This window comes from Hemiscyllium ocellatum, chromosome 47 (assembly GCF_020745735.1).
Source record: "Hemiscyllium ocellatum isolate sHemOce1 chromosome 47, sHemOce1.pat.X.cur, whole genome shotgun sequence".
Lineage (NCBI taxonomy): Eukaryota > Metazoa > Chordata > Chondrichthyes > Orectolobiformes > Hemiscylliidae > Hemiscyllium > Hemiscyllium ocellatum.
The window spans coordinates 9,017,567-9,037,979 of record NC_083447.1 but is presented as its reverse complement, the minus strand read 5'-3'; the positions used below and the strand labels follow the sequence as shown (position 1 = coordinate 9,037,979).

Here is a 20,413-nt window from a genome sequence, read left to right as displayed (position 1 = left end):
TGTGTGTGTGTGGGAAATCATGTCTCATGAACTCGATCGGGTTATTTGAAGAAGTAACGAAGAGGATTGATGAGGGCAAGGTGGTGGATGTGATCAATTTAGACTTTGGTAAGGCGTTTGACAAGGTTCCTCGTGGTAGACTGGTGAGCAAGGTTGGATCTTGTGGAATACAGGGAAGACTAGCCATTTGGATGCAGAACTGACTCAAAGGCAGAAGACAGAGGGTGGTGGTGGTGGAGGGTTGCTTTTCAGACTGGAGGCCTGTGACCAGTGGAATGCCATACGGTGCGTTGTTGGGTTCATTGCTTTTTGTCGTATAAATGATTTGGATGTGAACGTAGGAGGTATAATTAGTAAATTTGTAGATGACACCAAAATTGGAGGTGTAGTGGACAGCGAAGAAGGTTACCTCCGCTTACAATGGGATCTTGATCAGATGGGCCAGTGGATCGAGGAGTGGCAGATGGAGTTTAATTTAGATAAATGTGAGGTGCTGCATTTTGGAAAGCAAATCAGAGCAGGACTAGATTAGATATCTGCTGACCAGATATCTTAATCTAGTCCCATTTACAAGCATTTGGCCCATATCCCTCCAAACCCTTCCTATTCATGCACCCATCCAGATGCCTTTTAAATGTTGCAATTGTACCAGCCTCCACCACTTCCTCTGGCAGCTCATTCCATACACGCAACACCCTCTGTGTGAAAAGGTTGCCCCTTAGGTCCCTTTTATATCTTTCCCCTCTCACCTTAAACCTATGCCCTCTAGTTCTGGACTCCCCCACCCCAGGGAAAATACCTTTTCTTTTTATCTTATCCATGCCCCTCATGATTTTATAAACCTCTATATGGTCACCCCTCAGTCTCCGATGCTCCAGGGAAAACTGCCTCAGTCTATTCACCCTCTCCCTGAAGCTCAAATCCTCCAACCCTGGAAATAGCCTTGCAAATCTTTTCTGAACCCTTTCAAGTTTAACAATATCTTTCCTACGGCAGAGAATTGAACACAGTATTCCAAACGTGGTCTCACCAATGTCCTGTACAGTCGCAACATGACCTCCAACTCCTATACTCAATCCACTGACTGAAAGCATACCAAACGCCGCCTTCACTATCCCATCTACCTGCGACTCCACTTTCAAGGAGCTATGAACCTGCACTCCAAGGTGTCTTTGTTCAGCAACACTTCCCAGGACCTTATCATTAAACGTATAAGTCCCACCCTGATTTGCCTTTCCAAAATGCGGTTCATTTATCTAAATTAAACTGCATCTGCCACTCCTCAGTCCAACTGATCAAGGTCCCGTTGTACTCTGAGGTAAACGTCTTTGTTGTCCACAGCACCTCCAGGCATCATAGCCTGTTGGTCTTTCTCCTGAATGAGAATCCTGGTCCATTCAGATTGAAGTGGCTAATTTTTTTTGGAACTGTTGAGGAATTTTCTGCTTTGTGAGGTCCTGATTCGGACTCGGACGGAAGTTTTGAATCTCTAGTCCCTTTCAGATGTGATGAGCCCCGGCATTGACGTGGACGTAAACATGGAGGATGTTACAGACGACGGCGACGGAGACAAAACCCTGACCATGGACGACTTTGACGAATCGCCCACCACCCCCAGCCACCGCTCGGAGAACGGTTACCCCGGCGATGACGACAGCCCCAACAGAATGATGAGGTAAATTGGCTGATTTGCTTCAGACGGGAGAGGGTTGCGTTGCTGTGGCGCCTTTGGAGGACCATTGGTATCCCAAAATGCTGTAGTGCTGGTTTTCAAGTTTAGCCACTGCTGGGAGGTGGAAAGTGAACAGCAAGATCCCACACGGCAACATGCGGTTGATCACCGGTGAAGTGTTTTTTGTGTGATGTTGGTTCGGTCGCACAGTATTGGTTTGGACGTGAGAAGTAGCCCCATTGTTGTAGTAGTTTTATTTAATTGGCTCGCACGATGTGACACTGACTGGGCCAACCTTTATTGTTAATCCTTATTTGTCCCTGAATGCACGGGTTCTCTGGGCTGTTTCTCAGGGCAGTTAAGAGTCGGCCATGTTGCTGTGGGTCTAGAGTCACATGTAGGCCGCACCAGGCAAGCCCAGCAGATTCTTCTCCTGAAAGACATTAACGAACCAGATGGGTCTTTACAAGATCCAGCAGCAGTTTCACGGTCATTATTAGACTTTTAATTCTAGTGGTTTTTTTTGCACTTAATTCAAATTCCACCATCTGACCTGGTCCTTGGAATAGGATGTGGATTACTTGAATGAGAGTCATACAGCTGGAAACAGGCCCCTTTAGTCTAGCTCATCCATACTGATAGTTTCCCAAACTGAACTAGCCCCATTTGCCTGCATTTGGCCCATACTCCTCTAAACCTTTCCTATCCATGTCCCTATCCAAATATCTTTTAAATGTTGTAGCTGTACCTGAATCTATCACTTCCCTCTGGCAGTTCATTCCACATATGAGCCACCCTCTGTGTGAAAACATTGTCCCTCAGATACCTTTCTCCTCTCACATTAAGCCTATGCCCTCGAGGTTTGGTCTCCCCTACCCTAGATCTTTGCTATTCATGTGCTCTTCTTGATTTTATAAACCTCTATATGGTCACCCTTCAACTTCCTATGCTCCTGTGAAAGAAATCCCGGCCTATCCAGCCTCTCCCTATAACTCAAACCCTCTAGTCCCCAGTAACATCCTGGTAAATCTTTTCTGAACCCTCTCCAACTTAATAATGTCCTTCCTTTCGCTGGGCAACTGGAACAGCGCACAGTCCCTTAAAAGTGCCCTCCCCTACATCCAGTACAACCTCACGTCTCAACTCCTATACTCAATGCTCTGAAGGCAAGCGTGCTAAACGCCTTCTTCCACGTCCCTGTCTACCTGTGACGCAAACTTTCAAAGAATGGTTAGTGACAACAGCACAATACACTCCAAAACAGTGCGAAAATCCACCCAGACGGTCAGTGTAATGTAGACAGAAGTGGAGACTGAAGATGCTGGAAGTTAGAGCCAAGATTAGAGTGGTGCTGAAAAATCACAGCAGGTCAGGCAGCATCCGAGGAGCAGGAGAATCGACATTTCAGGCAGGAGCCCTTCATCAGCCCTCAATGTAATGTCTCCATCCAAAGGTGGCACCTCCGACAGTGTGGCATCCTTTAGAGCCAGTCTCGATTTTTGTATTCTCACCCTAAAGTGGGACTTGAGCTCCCCTTCCCCGCCCCCAGAACCTCTGGAATTCAGAAGCGAGGGTCTACTCAGTGTGTGAAGGAGGGTAGGCATGGCCTAGTAACAGTGTGTGTGTCTGTGAGTGAGTGTGTGTGTCTGTGAGTGAGTGTGTGTGTCTGTGAGTGAGTGTGTGTGTCTGTGAGTGAGTGAGCGTGTCTGTGAGTGAGTGTGTGTGTGTCTGTGAGTGAGTGAGTGTGTGTGTGTCTGTGAGTGAGTGTGTGTGTGTGTGTCTGTGAGTGAGTGTGTGTGTGTGTGTGTCTGTGAGTGAGTGTGTGTGTGTGTGTGTCTGTGAGTGAGTGTGTGTGTGTGTCTGTGAGTGAGTGTGTGTGTGTGTGTCTGTGAGTGAGTGAGCGTGTCTGTGAGTGAGTGAGCGTGTCTGTGAGTGAGTGAGCGTGTGTGTGTCTGTGAGTGAGTGAGCGTGTGTGTGTCTGTGAGTGAGTGAGCGTGTGTGTGTCTGTGAGTGAGTGAGCGTGAGTGTGTCTGTGAGTGAGTGAGTGTGTTGGGGGGGAGGCGGTGGGAAATTTGGATTCGGTAAATCCGGTCACCTCTGAATGTTGCCATGGGGTAAAGGCCATGGGAGCTGTTTCAAAACTCCAGCTGGGTTGCCGTCAGCCCTACACGTGACTCCAGCCCCACACTGGGTAACTGACTGCTCACCAGCGGCTCAAATGGCCTAGCAAGCCAGCCACTCGGGCAGATGGCCCTCACTACAGTGATCGGGCTACTCTGAATGGATCACCCCTCCCCTTTGCAGAATTGGTTGCTTTAAAACGAGTACATCGATCCTTTCTCGTTTTGTTTGGGAGGTGACAGGAATGGGGAATCTCTTACCTCCGTGTCTTCTCTTCCAGTGATCCCATGGCCAGCAACATCCCCCTGATGCGTGTGGTACAGTCTGTCAAGCAGACCAAGCGGAAATCCAGCACCACCCTGAAAGAGGGTTGGGTGGTTCACTACAGTAACAGGGATGCGCTGGTAAAAGGAACCTAGTCTCAGTCATATCGCGACCCGCTTCCCCCCTCCCCGCACCTTTGCTGGTTTTTAATGGGGGGTGGGGGGGGTTTCACCTCGCTTCCCTTGCGTATGCCCCGCCCCCCCTTCCTACCATTGGCACTTCCAGTCCCTCCCATAACCTGTGGACTGGGGCATCAGGGCCAGGTCCATTGGAATATCATCCAAGGGGTGGGGTCATTGGAATTCTCTCCAATGGGGAGGCAGTGAATCCACTGGAATCATTTCCAATTAGAGCCAAGGTAGGGGTGGGTGGGTGGGGGTGAGTGTCTCTGTGGGTTCCCCACTGGGTTTTCCATGACACTGGCTCCCTCTGCCCCTCCTTGTTCAGGTGCCAGTCAATGCAGTTACATTGGACCCAGCCCTTGGCTCCAATTGGAAATGATTCCAATGGATTCACTGCCTCCCCATTGGGTAGAATTCCAATGGCTCCACCCCTTCCCTTGGATGACCTTCCAATGGACCCGGCCCTTTCCTGTCAGACAGAATGCTAGAGGATCCACCTACCCTTACATAGCGTTTCATTGGAATACTTCCCAGTGGCTTCCCTTTCTCTTGCATGGCATTCCAGTGGATCTGTTCCTTTTCCATTGGATGGAATTTTGGTGGATCCTTCATCCCTGAGATGGTATTCCAGTAGATCAATACCTTTCCCTTTGGATAGAAATTCCAGTGGATTTCCCTTCCCTTGGGTGGCATTCCAGTGAATCCACCCATTTTCTGTTGGATGGGATTCCAGTGGAACCCCCATTCTTTGGATGGCATTCCAGTGGATCCATTCCTTTTCCATGGGATAAAAATTTGGTGGATCCTCCATTCCTGGGATAAAAATTCCAGTGGGCCCACCCCATTTCCTACCTGACAGAATGGATCCACCCATTTTCCATTGGATATTTTCTGTCGTTACCTTGGATGATGTTCCAGTGGATCAATTCTGTTTCCACTGGACAGAATTCCAGTGGATCCTCTGTGCCTTGGATGGCATTCCCGTGTATCCACCCCTTTTACGATTTGACAGACTTCCAGTGGATCCATCCCTCTTCCATTGGACAGAGGTTTCGCGGATCCTCCATACCTTTTGATGGCATTCCCGCCAATCTGCACCTTTTCTTCTCAAAGTCAGAGTCAAGTGGATCCACTCCCTTCCCAGGGGCCCATCCTTTTCTCAATGGGTATAATTGCAGTGAATCCACTCCCTGTTGGATGGAAGGATCCACCCATTGGAACCGATCCGCATTGAGCAGACTTCCAATGGATCCTCTCCCTTTTCTCCTGTTGAGTTGGAGTTTGATGGGTCATTCTGTCTGTTGTGTCTTGTCCAAGCGGCTATTGCTCAGTGACCCACAGTTGCCTTCTCCCCTGCCTTCTTGCAGCGGAAGAGACATTACTGGAGACTGGACTGCAAGTGCATCACCCTGTTTCACCATGACACCGGGAATAAGTATTACAAGGTAAGGCCTTTATGTGTGAACGACCGTCTGCTTCAGACATTATAGGCTGAGTACGCCCATCGAGATGCAACGTCTTGACACCACTGAAACCTGGAGGGTTTAAGCGAGATTTACTGGAGGGGTGGAACGTGGATGATTGTTTTGTTTGAACAGTACAGGAAGTTCACCAAGGCTGCATCTTCCAAAACTACGACCACTTCCATCTAGAAGGACAAGGGCAGCAGATACATGGGAACGTGGAACAAGATGCCCCCCACTTCCATCCTGACTTGGAAATATACTGTCTTTCCTTCAGTGGGGCAACTTTTTCACACAGAGGGTGGTACGTGTCTGGAATGAGCTGCCAGAGGAAGTGGTGGAGGCTGGTACAATTACAATATTTAAGAGGCATTTGGATGGGTATATGAATAGGAAGGGTTTGGGGGGATATGGGCCGGGTGCTGGCAGGTGGAACTAGATTGGGTTGGGGTATCTGGTCGGCATGGAGGAGTTGGACCAAAGGGCCTGTTTCCGTGCTGTACATCTGTATGACTCTAATTGCCTCCATAAGGGCATTGTGGGTCAGCCCACAGCAGATGGACTGCAAGAAGGCTGCTCCCACCACCTTCTCCAGGGGCAACTAGGGATGGGGATAAATGTTGACCCAGCCAGTGATGCCCACATCCCACCAGTCTATTGAAGAGAGATTAGGGATGGGCAGTTAATGCTAACCTGGTCATTGACCCCACCCCCACCCCCCCAACATTCCACCACTGATTTCACAGGACACTACAGCAACTCAGTGAGGCTCCTTGTGAAAGTAAGTTCCAAAACCCCAGGGGGCGCCGGGTGCAAGGTCTGAGCACATTTGCGAATTCGCCATCCAGGTCACACACCGTTCTGACTCTGTTTTCCCCTGTTACTTGGACAAAATCCAGCCTTCAGGAAATTTGTCCACCGTGCACATGATCCCCGAGGCTGACTCAGCCCCAAGTTGTCAAAGGGATGGTGGTACTGAGGCGGGGGAAGGAAGTCAATCACATTGATGCAGGAGTGGCTGGCGCTCTGGGGTTAGAGCTGAGCCATTTGTAGGGATTAGGAGAGGGAGCTTTACCATCTCTAATCTGGGCTGTGTGTGTGATGGAGGGAACCTCACTGTCGGTTTCAGAGAGTAGAGGGAGCTTTTCACTGTTTAGTTTCAGAGAGTAGAGGGGGCTTTACTCACGGTTTCAGAGAATAGAGAGCGCTTTACTTATGTTGGTTTCAGAAAGTAAAGGGAGCTTTACAGTGTCGGTTTCAGAAAGTAGAGGGAGCTTTACAGTGTCGGTTTCAGACAGTAGAGGGAGCTTTACACTGTGTCAGTTTCAGAAAGTAGAGGTTAGAGTCCAGATGTGTCTGATCTGTTTTCCCCCTGTCCTTCCCCTCCCCCCCGTCCTTCCCCCATCCCCCATCCTTCCCCCCCGTCCTCCCTTCCCCCCCCCCCCATCCCCCATCCTTCCCCCTCCCCCTTGCTGCCCCCGTCCTTCCCCCCCCATCCTTTCCCTCCCGCCCCCTCACAAACCCCCCCCGCCCTTCTCTTGCCCCCACCCCCCCATGCCCTTCTACCCCTCCCCACATCCTTTCCCCCTCTCCCACAACCCCCCCATGGTCCTCTCTGCCTGTCCAGGAGATCCCCCTCTCGGAGATCCTGGGGGTGGAACCTGCTGAGAACTCTGTGACCATCCCTCACTGCTTCGAGATCCGGACGGGCAACGTGGTGTACTTTGTGGGCGAGAATCCTGCCTCGCACCCACCTTCGGGATCCGGAGATCAGGGCAGCGTCTCCTGGGTGGAGGAGGCCAAGGCCTGGGAAGCTGCTATCCGGCAAGCACTGAAACCTGTCATCTTCCAGGACACTCAGGACCCCCAGGAGCAGACCCCACACAGTAAGACCCTGAGCTTCTCCACCTTCCCGTTCACCATCGTGTCCTCCAGCTCTCCCTTGGCTTTCCAGAGGTCACTGTCAGAACAGCATTGGAGGAGGCCATTCAGCCCACTGTATTTGTCCCCACGCTCTCTCTTGCCAGTGATCTGCAGAGGGACCCAGGGGACGCTAACTCACTCTTTCAGTTTCCCAGCTCGAACGAAACCACTCCTACTTCTCTTGCCTCTCCTCGTTTGATTTGATTGGGTCGCAAGCGCAAAATAGAGAGCACCTACTCCATTTCCCCCCCCCACCTCTCGCTGCCTCCCCACATTGTCCCATGCTGGGGGCTAGGGAACAGTTGCAAATGGATACTTGAGTTGGCTCCACAGCCACCTATTTGTCAGGAATTCCATTTGTAGGCCTGCTAGGTGGCAGCACTGAGCTGATCACAAGAACTGGGAGGAGTCGTGGGCCATTCAGCCCATCCCAAGCCTGCTCCGCCATTTAATACAGTCGTGGCTGTTCTCATCTCGGCCTCAACTCCACCTTCTGCCCACTCCCCATAACCCTTCACCAGTTAAAAATCTGTCTACATCTCTTCCTTACTCAATGTCCCAGCATCCACCACACTCTGTCGAGCAATTTCCACAGCTCTTACAACCCTTTGGAACCCAGTGTGGAAGCAGGTCATTCAGCCCATCGAGTCTGCCCTCACCCTCTGAAGAGCATCCCCACCCAGATCCACTGCACACCCTATTCCTGCATTTCCCCACAGCTAACCCGCCCAGCCTGCACACATTTCTTTTAGATTAGATTTCCTAGAGTGTGGAAACTAGCCCTTCGGCCCAACAAGTCCACACCGGCCCTCCGAAGAGCGACCCGCCCAGACCTATTCCCCTACCCCACACTTACCCCTGACTCATGCACTAATCACTATGGGCTACTTAGCACGACCAATCCACCCTGACCTGCACACCTTTGGATTGTGGGGGGTAAACCGGAGCACTCGGAGGAAACCCACGCAGACACGGGGTGAATGTACAAACTCCACACGGTCAGTCGCCCAAGGCAGGGATTGAACCTGGTCCCCTGGCGCTGTGAGGCAAACAGTGCTAACCACTGAGCCACCATGCTGCTCCTGCAGGCAATTTCCTATGGCCTATCCACCCGAACCGGCATACCTTTGGATTGTGGGAGGAAACCCACGCATAGGGAGAACGTGCAAACTCCGCACAGTCACCTGAGGGTGGAATCGAACCCAAGTCCCTAGTACTATGAGGCAACAGTGCTAACCACTGAGCCACCGTGCTGTTCCCCTTATCCATACCTACGACCTCTCAGATGAGAAAGCACCCTCTCCACATCTACTGCGTCAATCCCCTTTAGCATCTTCTATCCTTCACTTTGATCTCCTCTCATTTTTCTAAACTCTAGTGAGTATGAGCCTCTTAATGCTCCATCTCTCCTCCAGGGATAAGACTTTTGGCTCAGGAATGCAAGTGGTGAACCCTCTGTATCCACATCAATGCTATCCTTTATCTCACGCTCTCTCTTTAAGTGACGGAAAAGGGTGCATTTACGTAGCGCCCTTTGCAATCGCATTACCCAGCAATACCCCCACACGATCTGATCGCCGTCAATTAATCTGTGATGGTTCCTGAGTGGCGAATATTGGCCAGGGTAGTGCTGTCCCTCCAGGACCCACAGCCGGTGGGGGCATCGACAGGGGTGAGCAGCTGCACCCAAACATCAGTTGACCCCTGACCATGCGGCACTCCCTCAGGCGCTACACTTCGCCTAACGGGGCTCAAGTGGGATTTGAAACCTCTATCCTCAGAACCGGAAGGCCAGCACCTTGCCCTTCAAAATGGGAGCTGACTCTATCGGCCGCGCCTTTGGCAATGCCCAGGGCGGGTGGGCCCCTGCCCACGTGGCACACCAGTGGCCTGGTTCAGTACAGCTGACCCCTCAACCCATGGGCCCCACTCAAGGGGAGAGACGATGGGTTCCCTGTAGATGACGCAAGTGGCCATTGCTGATGGAGAGGTACTGGCAAACAGTTGGGCCCTGGGGGACATCGCAGTCGTCCACTGTCTGCTGTCCCTGAATTGGTGGCTAAGGGACAAGAAGCCTGTTTACCCTTGGGTGTGGGAGGGGGCTATGGTTGCCTGAAGACCACTCTTACCCCCCCCACCCCTGCCCAGATGGTAAGGCAGTGCCAATCTGAGCTCAGGTCAGCCGAGCTGTCCCTGTGCCCATTCGCAGGCTGTGTCACTGATCGGGATTTTTCTTGCTTCACTTTGCAGGACAGGCCTCAGTCAATTTCTCCGTGCCCAACAGTCAGAGCCTGGAGAATGTGGTGAGTATCGCCACCGGGGAGCTGGGCAGACAACAGCACAAACTGCCAGAGGGGTGGCAGTGCCTCAGTCATGGGAGATCCAGTTTAATGTTTTCTACTCAGACAGCGTAGAGGAAGCTTCACTTGGTATTTCACCCCGTACTGTTACCTGCCTTAGGAGTTCTGATGGGGACAGTGTAGAGGGAGCTTTACTTTGTTTTCAGTTTTAAAAGTGTAGATGGAGCTTTACCTTGTATCAAACCCTATGCTGTCCCAGTTCTGGGAGTGTTTGATGGGGATGGAGTAGAGGAAGCTTTACCTTGTATCTAACTCCGTGCTATCCCTGTCCTGGAACTATTTGATGGGGGAACAGTGTAGAGAGAGCTTTATTCTGTCTCTACCCTTGTGCCATCCCTGTCCTGGGTGTGTTTGATGGGGGACAGTGTAGAGGGAGCTTTACTCTGTATCTAACCCCATGCTGTCCCTGTCCTGGAAGTGTTTGATGGGGACAGTGTAGAGGGAGCTTTACTCTGTCTCTAACCCCGTGCTGTCCCTGTCCTGGGAATGTTTGTTGGGGACAGTGTAATGGGAGCTTTACTCTATCTAACCCCGTGCTGTCCCTGTCCTGGGAGTGTTTGATGGGGGACAATGTAGAGGGAGCTTTACTCTGTCTCTAACCCCGTGCCATCCCTGTCCTGGATGTGTTTGATGGGACAGTGTAGAAGGAGCTTTACTCTGTATCTAACCGCATGCGGTCCCTGTCCTGGGAGTGTTTGATGGGGACAGTGTAAAGGGAGCTTTACTCTGTCTCTAACCCTGTGCTGTCCCTGTCTGGGAATGTTTGATGGGGACAGTGTAGAGGGAGCTTTACTCTGTCTCTAACCCCGTGCTGTCCCTGTCCTGGGAATGTTTGTTGGGGACAGTGTAATGGGAGCTTTACTCTATCTAACCCCGTGCTGTCCCTGTCCTGGGAGTGTTTGATGGGGGACAATGTAGAGGGAGCTTTACTCTGTCTCTAACCCCGTGCCATCCCTGTCCTGGATGTGTTTGATGGGACAGTGTAGAAGGAGCTTTACTCTGTATCTAACCGCATGCGGTCCCTGTCCTGGGAGTGTTTGATGGGGACAGTGTAAAGGGAGCTTTACTCTGTCTCTAACCCTGTGCTGTCCCTGTCTGGGAATGTTTGATGGGGACAGTGTAGAGGGAGCTTTACTCTGTATCTCACCCCATGCTGTCCCTGATTTGGAACAGTATAAAGTGATCTTTCTCTATCCCTGTCCTACAGGGAAACTTTATCCCTCGGACTTCCCTCCATTTGCATTCTGACTGCGTGTTCCTCTCGCTCTGCTTTCCTTCCGCCAGGATATTGCGACTGTCTACCAGATCTTTGCAGACGAGGTGCTTGGATCCGGCCAGTTTGGGATTGTTTATGGAGGTGAGATTATCCAGACACTGCGAACTGGCGTTAACGTGGCGTTATCTCCTGTACTGGTTCTGTTCTTACACGTTGGCGTAGAACAAAGCATCCAATCCCCCTCAGAATAATTCCCTTGTTCAGCCAAGTAGCATTGTGGCAGTGTCACTGTACTGGGACTCCAGATGCCCAAGTGAATGCTGTAAGACTCCATCCAGTGCCCTTTAGGAAGGGAAATCTGCCCTCTGGACTACACGTGACTCCAGACCCACAGGGATGCGGTCAGCTCTTAGTGATAGGCAACAAATACTGGCCGAGCCATTGTTGCCACACTGCATGAACATATGTCAAACCCAACTCGGAGTTTGATGCCATATTTGCTCAGGGAGTGGGGGGTGAGATACCAACCCCAGCCACAAGACCGTGGCTTTGGTACACACACAGGTGGTCATGAAGATTGTTGACTTTGCAAAGATAGAAAATGAAGAAATTTGGTCCAATTTTGTATTTAACAGGATCTGTAGTTTTTCTGTGTGTGTGCGTATGTGTCTGTCTGTCTGCGTGTCTGTCAGTCTGACTGTCTGTGTGTGCGCGTATGCGGGTCTGTCTGTCTGCGTCTGTTTGCCTCTCTGCGTGTGTGTCTTGTCAGCATGCCTGTCTGCGCGTGTGTCTGTGCGCCTCTGTGTGTCTGTCTGCGCGTGTGTCTGACTGTCTGCGTGTGTGTGTGTGTGTGTGTGTGTGTGTGTCTGTCTGTCTGTGTTTGTGTCTGTGTGTCTGTCAGCATGTCTGTCAGCATGCCTGTCAGCATGTACGTTTGTGTGTGTGGGCAGTGGGTTCAAAGAGTCATACAGCATTGAAACAGACCCTTCAGCCCAACTCGTTCTTGCTGACCAGGTTTCCTAAACTGAACCAATCCCATTTACCTCCATTTGACCCGTATCCCTCTCCATCTTATCTATCCATGTACCTGTCCAAATCTCTTCAATGTTGGAATTGTACCCATCTCCACCACTTCTCCTAAAGAATACTTGTTGACAGAAACCTTGTATTCTGGGCCTGGTTTTTACCTGCCCCCGGGCCTGGTTTTTACCTGCCCTGTGCCAGGGTGGGGGACATTGGATAAATATCTGGACAGGGAAAGCTCTAGAATTGACGCAACTCGGTTTGGCAGCTGTTTCAAAGAGCTAGCATGGGTGCAGTGGGCTGATTGGCCTCCCTGCTGTGGTTCAAACACATTGACTGTTCCCTCGCACCCCTCTCTTTGTTCCCAGGCAAGCACAGAGAGACCGGGCGGGACGTAGCAATCAAAGTCATTGACAAACTACGCTTCCCAACCAAACAGGAGAGCCAGCTACGCAATGAGGTGGCCATCCTACAGGTAAGCTCGGGGCTGGGGGTGGTCTCCCACACGGCAGATTGGCCCCTGAATGGGAGGGGTTGCTGTTTCTGCCCGTCTTTCCGGTGCTCTATGGCATAGGGTTGATCTGACTGGCGATAGGTTTCCTGCCAGCTTTCTTCCATTCAAACGCTCAACTGAAGGCGACTGGGCCAGGAGGCATTCGGAGGACTGACCGCCTTCCCAGAATTCACTGCCACCTACCTGATGGACTTCCCAAGTAGCTGAACAGATGACGTCTTTTATCTATCTTTTCCTGTATTGCCCCATTAAATGCCATCTCTGCTGCAGGTTGGCAGGAGCCCGTCTTTGCCCCCCCCACCCCCACCCCCGCCCCGTTGCTGGGGTAACCTCCTCCTGCCCTCATTCTCCCTCCTCTGTCCACAGGGCCTGTCCCACCCTGGAGTGGTCAACCTGGAGTGCATGTTCGAGACTCCTGAGAAGGTGTTTGTCGTCATGGAGAAACTTCACAGCGACATGTTGGAAATGATCCTGTCCAGCGAGAGGGGCCGGCTACCGGAAAGGATCACCAAGTTCATGATCACACAGGTAACCGACTGGATCACACAGGTAACCGACTGCATTCCTTATCTGCTGCGTGTTCAGAGTCAGGCAGCAGAGAAGCAGGCCATTTGGCCCATCCTACCTATTCTGGCCAACAATCACCAAACAGCACTAATTCAATTCACTTGCACTTAGGGGCTGTATGGTGGTGGTTCAGTGGTTAGCACTGTTGCCTCATGGCGCCAGGGTCCTGGGTTCGATTCCAGCCTCGGGCAACTGTCTATGTGGAGTTTGCACGTTCTCCCTGTGTCTGTGTGGGTTTCCTCCTACAGTCCAAAGATGTATTAGGATGAGTTGACCCATAATGTCCAGGGATGTGCAGGCTAGATGGGTGAGAAATGGGTGGATGGGGGATGGGCATGCTCTGTGGAGGGTCAATGTGGACTCGATGGGCCAAATGGCCTTTTTTCACACTGCAGGGATTCAATTCTTTTGAGTCCCACAGGTCTACAGCACAGAAAATGGCCCTTCAGCCCATCTAATCTGCTTTAGTCAAAAACAACCTTTTGAATCCCACTTTCTGGCCCGTAGCCCTGGTGTCACAAGTGCACATCCGAATGCTTCCTAAATGTTTTGAGGCTTTCTAAAGAGTTTTTCCTGACACCCTCTTTCAACTTCCTGCCCCTCACCTTAAACCCATCTCCCCCCACAAACCCCAGTCATGGCTAAATGTTTCTTCAATGTCCCTCGTAATTAAATCCAACTCAGTCACATCGCCCCCTTCGTCTCCTCTACTCCTGTGCCATTTTCCCCACCCCCTGTTTGAACTGTTTCCATAATCTACAATTTCCACTCCCATCATTTCCAGGATTTGTATTTATATTTTAAAATAAATGAATCCAGCGAGCAGCCAAATTAATTAGCTGCAGTATTGCTTTATCCCAGCAGGTGGTGCAGCTGAGACCTGTGGCTCAACATCGTCCCCAAGAGGAGCTTGGTTTTATTGCAACAGTTTGATTTAATTTACAACAACTTTTAGATTTTGGTGGCGCCGCTTGTGTATTCTCACAGAGAGTGTGGGGGGGAAGAGCCATTCGGCCCGACTGGTCTGTGCCAGTATTTATGCTCCACAGCATAATGGAGTGGCATTTATGGGTGGCATGGTGGCTCAGTGGTTAGCACTGCTGTCTCACAGCCCCAGGGACCCAAGTTCGATTCCACCCTCGGGTGACTATCTGTGTAGAGTTTGTACGTTCTCCCCGTGTCTACATGGGTTCCCTCCGGGTGCTCCAGTTTCCTCCCACATTCCAAAGATGTGCAGGTTAGGATGAATTGGCTGTGCTAAATTGCCCGTAGTTTAGATTAGAACATAGAAAAATACAGCGCAGTACAGGCCCTTCGGCCCTCGATGTTGCGCCGACCCAAGCCCACCTAACCTACACTAGCCCACTATCCTCCATATGCCTATCCAATGCCTGTTTAAATGCCCATTAAGAGGGAGAGTCCACCACTGCTACTGGCAGGGCATTCCATGAACTCACGACTCACTGAGGAAAGAATCTACCCCTAACATCTGTCCTATACCTACCACCCCTTAATTTAAAGCTAGAGTGGTGCTGGAAAAGCACAGTAGGTCAGGCAGCATCCGAGGAGCAGGAAAATCAATGATTTGGGCAAAAGCCCTTCAGTAGTCCTCACTTTTGTCTAAATTGCCCATAGTGCCCAGGGATGTGTAGGTTAGGTACATTAGTCAGGGGTTAAAGAAAAAAGGATAGGGGAATAGGTTTGGGTGTGTTACTCTTCAGAGGGTCGGTGTGGACTTGTTGGGCCGAAGGACCTCTTTCCACACTGTAGGGATTCTAATTCTAATTCAACACCATGAGTCATCAACACAATCTGTAGGGAACATCAGAGAGGAGGAGGGAGGGAATTATAGAGCTGAAACTGGAATCACCTGCACCATTAGTGAAGTAAGGATCTCCCAAAAAAAATAACAGAATTGCAAGAGTGCAACGTTAAAGCATGATGCACTGCAGCACAGGTACCGGCCCTTCAGCCCACTGTGTCTGTGCCAGCCACAATGCCATTTTAAACTAATCCCATCCGTCTGCACCTGACCCGTTTCCCTCTATTCCCAGCCTGTATCTGTCTAAATGCCTCCTAAATGTGGCTGTTGTATCTCCCAGCTCCTCTGGCAGGCATATTCCAGGGACCTACCACCCTCTGTGTAAAAACAAGACTTGCTTCATACATCTCCTTCAAATGTCTCCCCCTCTCGCCTTAAACCGGAGGCCCCTAGTTTTGACATTTCCACCGTGGGATAAGGTCTCCTGACTATCCATGCCTCTCATAGTTTTATAAACTTCTATCAGGTCGCTCCTCGGCCTCCGACGCTCGAGAAAAACCAATCCAAGTTTGGCCAGACTCTCTCCATAGCTCTTACACTCCAATCCTGATGAATCACTTCTGCACCCTCTCCAAAGCCTCCACATCCTTCCTTATGGTTGGCAACCAGAGCTGCACGCAATACTCCCAAGTGTGGCCTAACTAAAGTCTTGCCAACTTTTATACTCAGTGCCCTGACCGATGAAGGCAACTTATGCCGTATGCCGCCTTTACCATCTTATCCACTTGTGCTGCCACTTTCGGGGAACTATGATCCCAAGATCCCGCCATATATCAAAGCTGCTCAGAGTCCTGCCATTCATTGGACACTTCCCTCTTGCTGCATTTAGAGTCATACAGATGTACAACATGGAAACAGGCCCTTCCGTCCAACCCGTCCATGCTGACCAGATATCCCAACCTAATCTAGTCCCACCTGCCAGCACTTGGCCCATATCCCTCCAAACCCTTCCTATTCATATACCCATCCAGATGCCTTTTAAATGTTGTAATTGTACCAGCCTCCACCACTTCCTCTGGCAGCTCATTCCATACACGTACCACCCTCTGTGTGGAAAAACTTGCCCCTTAGGTCTCTTTTATATCTTTCCCCTCTCACCCTAAACCTATGCCCCCTAGTTCTGGACTCCCCGACCCCAGGGAAAAGACTTTGCCTATTTTCCCACACTTGTCTGGATTAAAGCTCTACATTGCCATTTCTTTGCCCAGTCTTCCAACCTGTATCCCTTGACAATCCTCATAATCCACAGGCTGCACCAATTTTCATGCTGTTTGCAAACATACCCGTCTACACTTGCATCCAGATCTCAAGGGAGCTGGAGGGAATTGTCTTTATTCACTCCACTATATAGGCCATTATTTATTGACCATCCCTAGTTGCCAATGAGGGCAGTTAAGTCAGCCATATTGCTGTGGGTCTGGAGTCACATGGAGGCCCACACCAGGACAAGGATGGTGAACCAGTTGGGTTTTTCCCAACAATTGGGGAAATTGGCAATAGTCACCATTAGACTCTTAATTCCAGATTTTGTTTGTTTAATTTAAGCTTGGACAGGATTTGAACCTACCTCCCCAGGGCATGGGCCCAAGTCTCTGGATTAACCATCCCATGATAATGCCACTAGGCCATTCCTGCCTCCTGTTACAACCAGAGCGAGAGACAGGGCCATGGGGGAAACAGCACCAATCCACCACTGTTTTAGGGTGCCAAATCCTGAATGGTCCAAGATAGAATTTAGCTTTTCCTCACCACATTGTCTGCTGTATGTGGCTTTTCATTTAAGGCTAATCTTGTCCATTTACATACAAATGGGAGAGTGATCAGTAAAGGGAGGGGGGGGACTGTGCCCTATTTGAATTAACATTCCAAGCCCAGCCCCAGCCCATCCTTTAGTGTTTTTGAGTAAACCTGGATGTTGGAATATGGGTGTGTTACGTGTTAAATCTGAATGTCTAGGCCACAGTGGGACAGAAAGCAGTGATAAGCCATTTAGACTGAAAGCCCAAGGGGATGACTGACAAGATGGCACTGTTTATTAAGTTGTTTTCTTTCTGTTTCCACAGATCCTTGTTGCCCTCCGGCATCTACACTTCAAGAACATCGTGCACTGTGATCTCAAACCAGAAAATGTGCTGCTGGCGTCAGCTGAGCCCCTCCCTCAGGTGGGTCACTAAGGTGATCAAGATGGCGGCCTTCCATCCCCACATTCTCTGACCTCCTCAAGATGGCCACCTTCCATTCCTGCATTATCTGACTTTCTCAAGATGGCTGCTTTCTGTCCTGACCTTCCCAAGATGGTCACCTTTCATTCCCACATTTTCTCCTGACCTTCCCAAGGTGCCTGCCTTCCACACCCCCATGTTCCCCCTCGACCTTCCCAAAATGGCCACCTTGCATGACCCCTGCATACGGTCCTTCCAAAGCCACTCACACCCGTCTTGATCTGGAGCTGCCTCCCTTCCTGCAACTGTGGGATTCCAGGGTTTGAGAAGGCCACCAGGGGCAATGAGGCATGGCCAACATTTGCTGGCTGAAGCAAAGATTCCTACGTTCCGCTGAACAAATTGCAAGCACAGCAGGGGAACTCGAAGGAAGGGATTGAGCCTGACCTGGCCTGCACTTCTGGATTTGGCCATTGGAGGGAGCACCCTGCCTTAAACCCCTCTGCTCAGTCCCAGGGTCACCTTGACCAATGGTGAACTGATGATAAGGGGAGGTGGTGGTATTGCCGAGCTGTTAATCCAGTGACCCAGGTGGGTTCAAATCCCATCACATTGGCATTTGAATCCAGTTAAAAATCTGGGATTAAGAGTCTAATGATAATCATGAATCCATTGGTGGGGAAAAACCCATCTGGTTCACTAATACCATTAAGGGAAGGAAACGGTCATCCTTACCTGGTCTGGCCTATATGTGACTCCAGACCCACAGCAATGGGGTTGACTCTTAACTGCCCCATGGGCAGTAAATGCTGGGCAGGCCGTCGTGCCCTCAGCCTGTGAATAAATTATTGTTTAAAAAGCCTCGTACCAGTTTGAGGGGGAAGAGCTAGATGCTATTCAAATGCCAAGCAAGACTTGGTTTGAATACAATTTTGAAATCGAGACGTCTCCAGGCGACGGAATTGGGAAATAAAAGCAGGATCATGTGACTCCAGAAGAGGCGGTGTCAATAACTAAGGCCTGTTGTTGTAAACTCAGTTGATGAATAATCCATCCCATTCCTCGGAGCCCTGCCTCTGACACCTTCTGAGACTCCCCTTTCTCCCCTTGATCCCAGGTGAAACTCTGTGACTTTGGCTTTGCCCGAATCATCGGCGAGAAGTCCTTTCGCCGCTCGGTGGTGGGCACCCCGGCCTACCTGGCACCTGAGGTACTTCTGGACAAAGGCTACAACCGCTCCCTGGACATGTGGTCAGTGGGGGTGATCCTGTATGTCAGCCTCAGCGGCACCTTCCCCTTCAATGAGGACGAGGACATCAACGATCAGATCCAGAACGCTGCATTCATGTACCCACCCAATCCCTGGAAGGAGATCTCGCAGGAAGGTGAGGCAGAAGATGGGGACGGGCTTGAGGGGTGGAGCTCTACATCTAACCCTGTGCTGTCCCTGTCCTGGGAGTGTTTGATGGGGGACAGTGTAGCGAGAGCTTTACCCTGTATCTAACCCCGTGCAGCCCCTGACCTGGGAGTGTTTGATGGGGGACAGTGTAGAGGGAGCTTTACTCTGTATCTAACCCCGTGCAGCCCCTGACCTGGGAGTGTTTGATGGGGGACAGTGTAGAGGGAGCTTTACTCTGTATCTAACCCCATGCTGTCCCTGTCCTAGGAGTGTTTGATGGGGGACAATGTAGAGAGAGCCTTACTCTGTATCTAACCCCATGCTGTCCCTCTCCTGGGAGTGTTTGATGGGGACAGTGTAGAGAGAGCTTTACCCTGTATCTAAACCCAGTGCTGTCTCTGTCCTGGGAATATTTAATGGGGACAGTGTAGAGGGAGCTTTACCCTGTATCTAACCCTGTGCTGTCCCTGTCCTGGGAATGTTTGATGAGGGCTGTGCTGTGTATATTGGACTGCAATCCAGTCTCTTAACATCGATTTGAGAACCTTCTAAGGAGGGGGGAGTGAATGATCAGCTGAAATCTCTCTCCTTTTAAAGGCATTGATCTGATCAACAACTTGCTCCAGGTGAAGATGAGGAAACGATACAGTGTGGACAAGTCTTTGAGTCACCCATTCCTGCAGGTAACCTTTGGCTCCTGGGGACTCAGGTTGGGGGTAGGTCGGTCAGTGCTTCAGATTGAAAATGTGTTGCTGGAAAAGCACAGCAGGTCAGGCAGCATCCAAGGAGCAGGAGAATCGACGTTTCGGGCATAAGCCCTTCTTCAGGAATGAGGAAAGTGTGTCCAGCAGGCTAAGATAAAAGGTAGGGAGGAGGGACTTGGGGGAGGGGTGTTTGAGATGCGATAGGTGGAAGAAGGTCAAGGTGAGGGTGATAGGCCGGAGTGGAGTGAGGGCGGAGAGGTCAGGAAGAAGATTGCAGGTAAGGAGGGCGGTGCGGAGTTCGAGAGATTTGACTGAGACAAGGTGGGGGGAGGGGAAATGAGGAAACTGGAGAAATCTGAGTTCATACTTTTTGTGGTTGGAGGGTTCCCAGGCAGAAGATGAGGCGCTCTTCCTCCAACCGTCGTGTTGCTATGGTCTGGCGATGGAGGAGTCCAAGGACCTGCATGTCCTTGGTGGAGTGGGAGGGGGAGTTGAAGTGTTTCAGATTGTCCTGTGTTCGGCCCCAGTGCTGGAACTGATCTGGTGGCCCAGCACAGTACAGAGGGAGTGCCACACTGTCTGACAACCCCCCCCCTCCCCAAGTCCCCTGCAGATCGCTGCTTCAGTTTGGGATTGAAGGTGCAACGTCACCTTTTCCAATGGGTTACAGGATCATCCCGAGGTGTCTTGGATAAATCCCATCATGTTGCCAGCTACTTCGGCCATTTTGCATGGACTGAGACCATTAGGCCCATCTCTTCAGACGTGCCCAAAGCCATTCTGTTCCAATTCTCCTCTCTATGATTGCCGGATGAATCTCGGTGATGGTGACCATGGGACAACCATTGTCTTTTTATCAAAACCTGTCTGGTTCACCGATGTCCTTTTGGGAATCTGTCTAGCCTTGCTTGGCCAGGCCTACATGTGACTCCTGACCCACGGCACTGGGGCTGTCTCTTCTGTCTGAACTTACTGAACAAGCCACACTTTTCAAGCTGAATTAGGGATTGACCTTGCCAGC

The 20,413-nt window shown here is 50.8% G+C and overlaps 1 protein-coding gene across 2 annotated transcripts in view; it reads left to right on the top strand.

The window, feature by feature from the left end:
• Nucleotides 1-20,413, top strand: part of prkd2 (protein kinase D2) — a 123,370-nt gene that overhangs the window by 99,393 nt on the left and 3,564 nt on the right. For both annotated transcript variants that reach the window (XM_060856221.1, XM_060856222.1), the window contains 11 exons: nucleotides 1,504-1,675; nucleotides 4,074-4,197; nucleotides 5,607-5,684; nucleotides 7,330-7,588; nucleotides 9,876-9,928; nucleotides 11,270-11,342; nucleotides 12,593-12,699; nucleotides 13,105-13,266; nucleotides 17,191-17,289; nucleotides 18,407-18,674; nucleotides 19,286-19,371. In XM_060856221.1, the coding sequence (XP_060712204.1) occupies nucleotides 1,504-1,675; nucleotides 4,074-4,197; nucleotides 5,607-5,684; nucleotides 7,330-7,588; nucleotides 9,876-9,928; nucleotides 11,270-11,342; nucleotides 12,593-12,699; nucleotides 13,105-13,266; nucleotides 17,191-17,289; nucleotides 18,407-18,674; nucleotides 19,286-19,371 (1,481 nt within the window). The remainder of the gene's footprint in view (nucleotides 1-1,503; nucleotides 1,676-4,073; nucleotides 4,198-5,606; nucleotides 5,685-7,329; nucleotides 7,589-9,875; nucleotides 9,929-11,269; nucleotides 11,343-12,592; nucleotides 12,700-13,104; nucleotides 13,267-17,190; nucleotides 17,290-18,406; nucleotides 18,675-19,285; nucleotides 19,372-20,413) is intronic.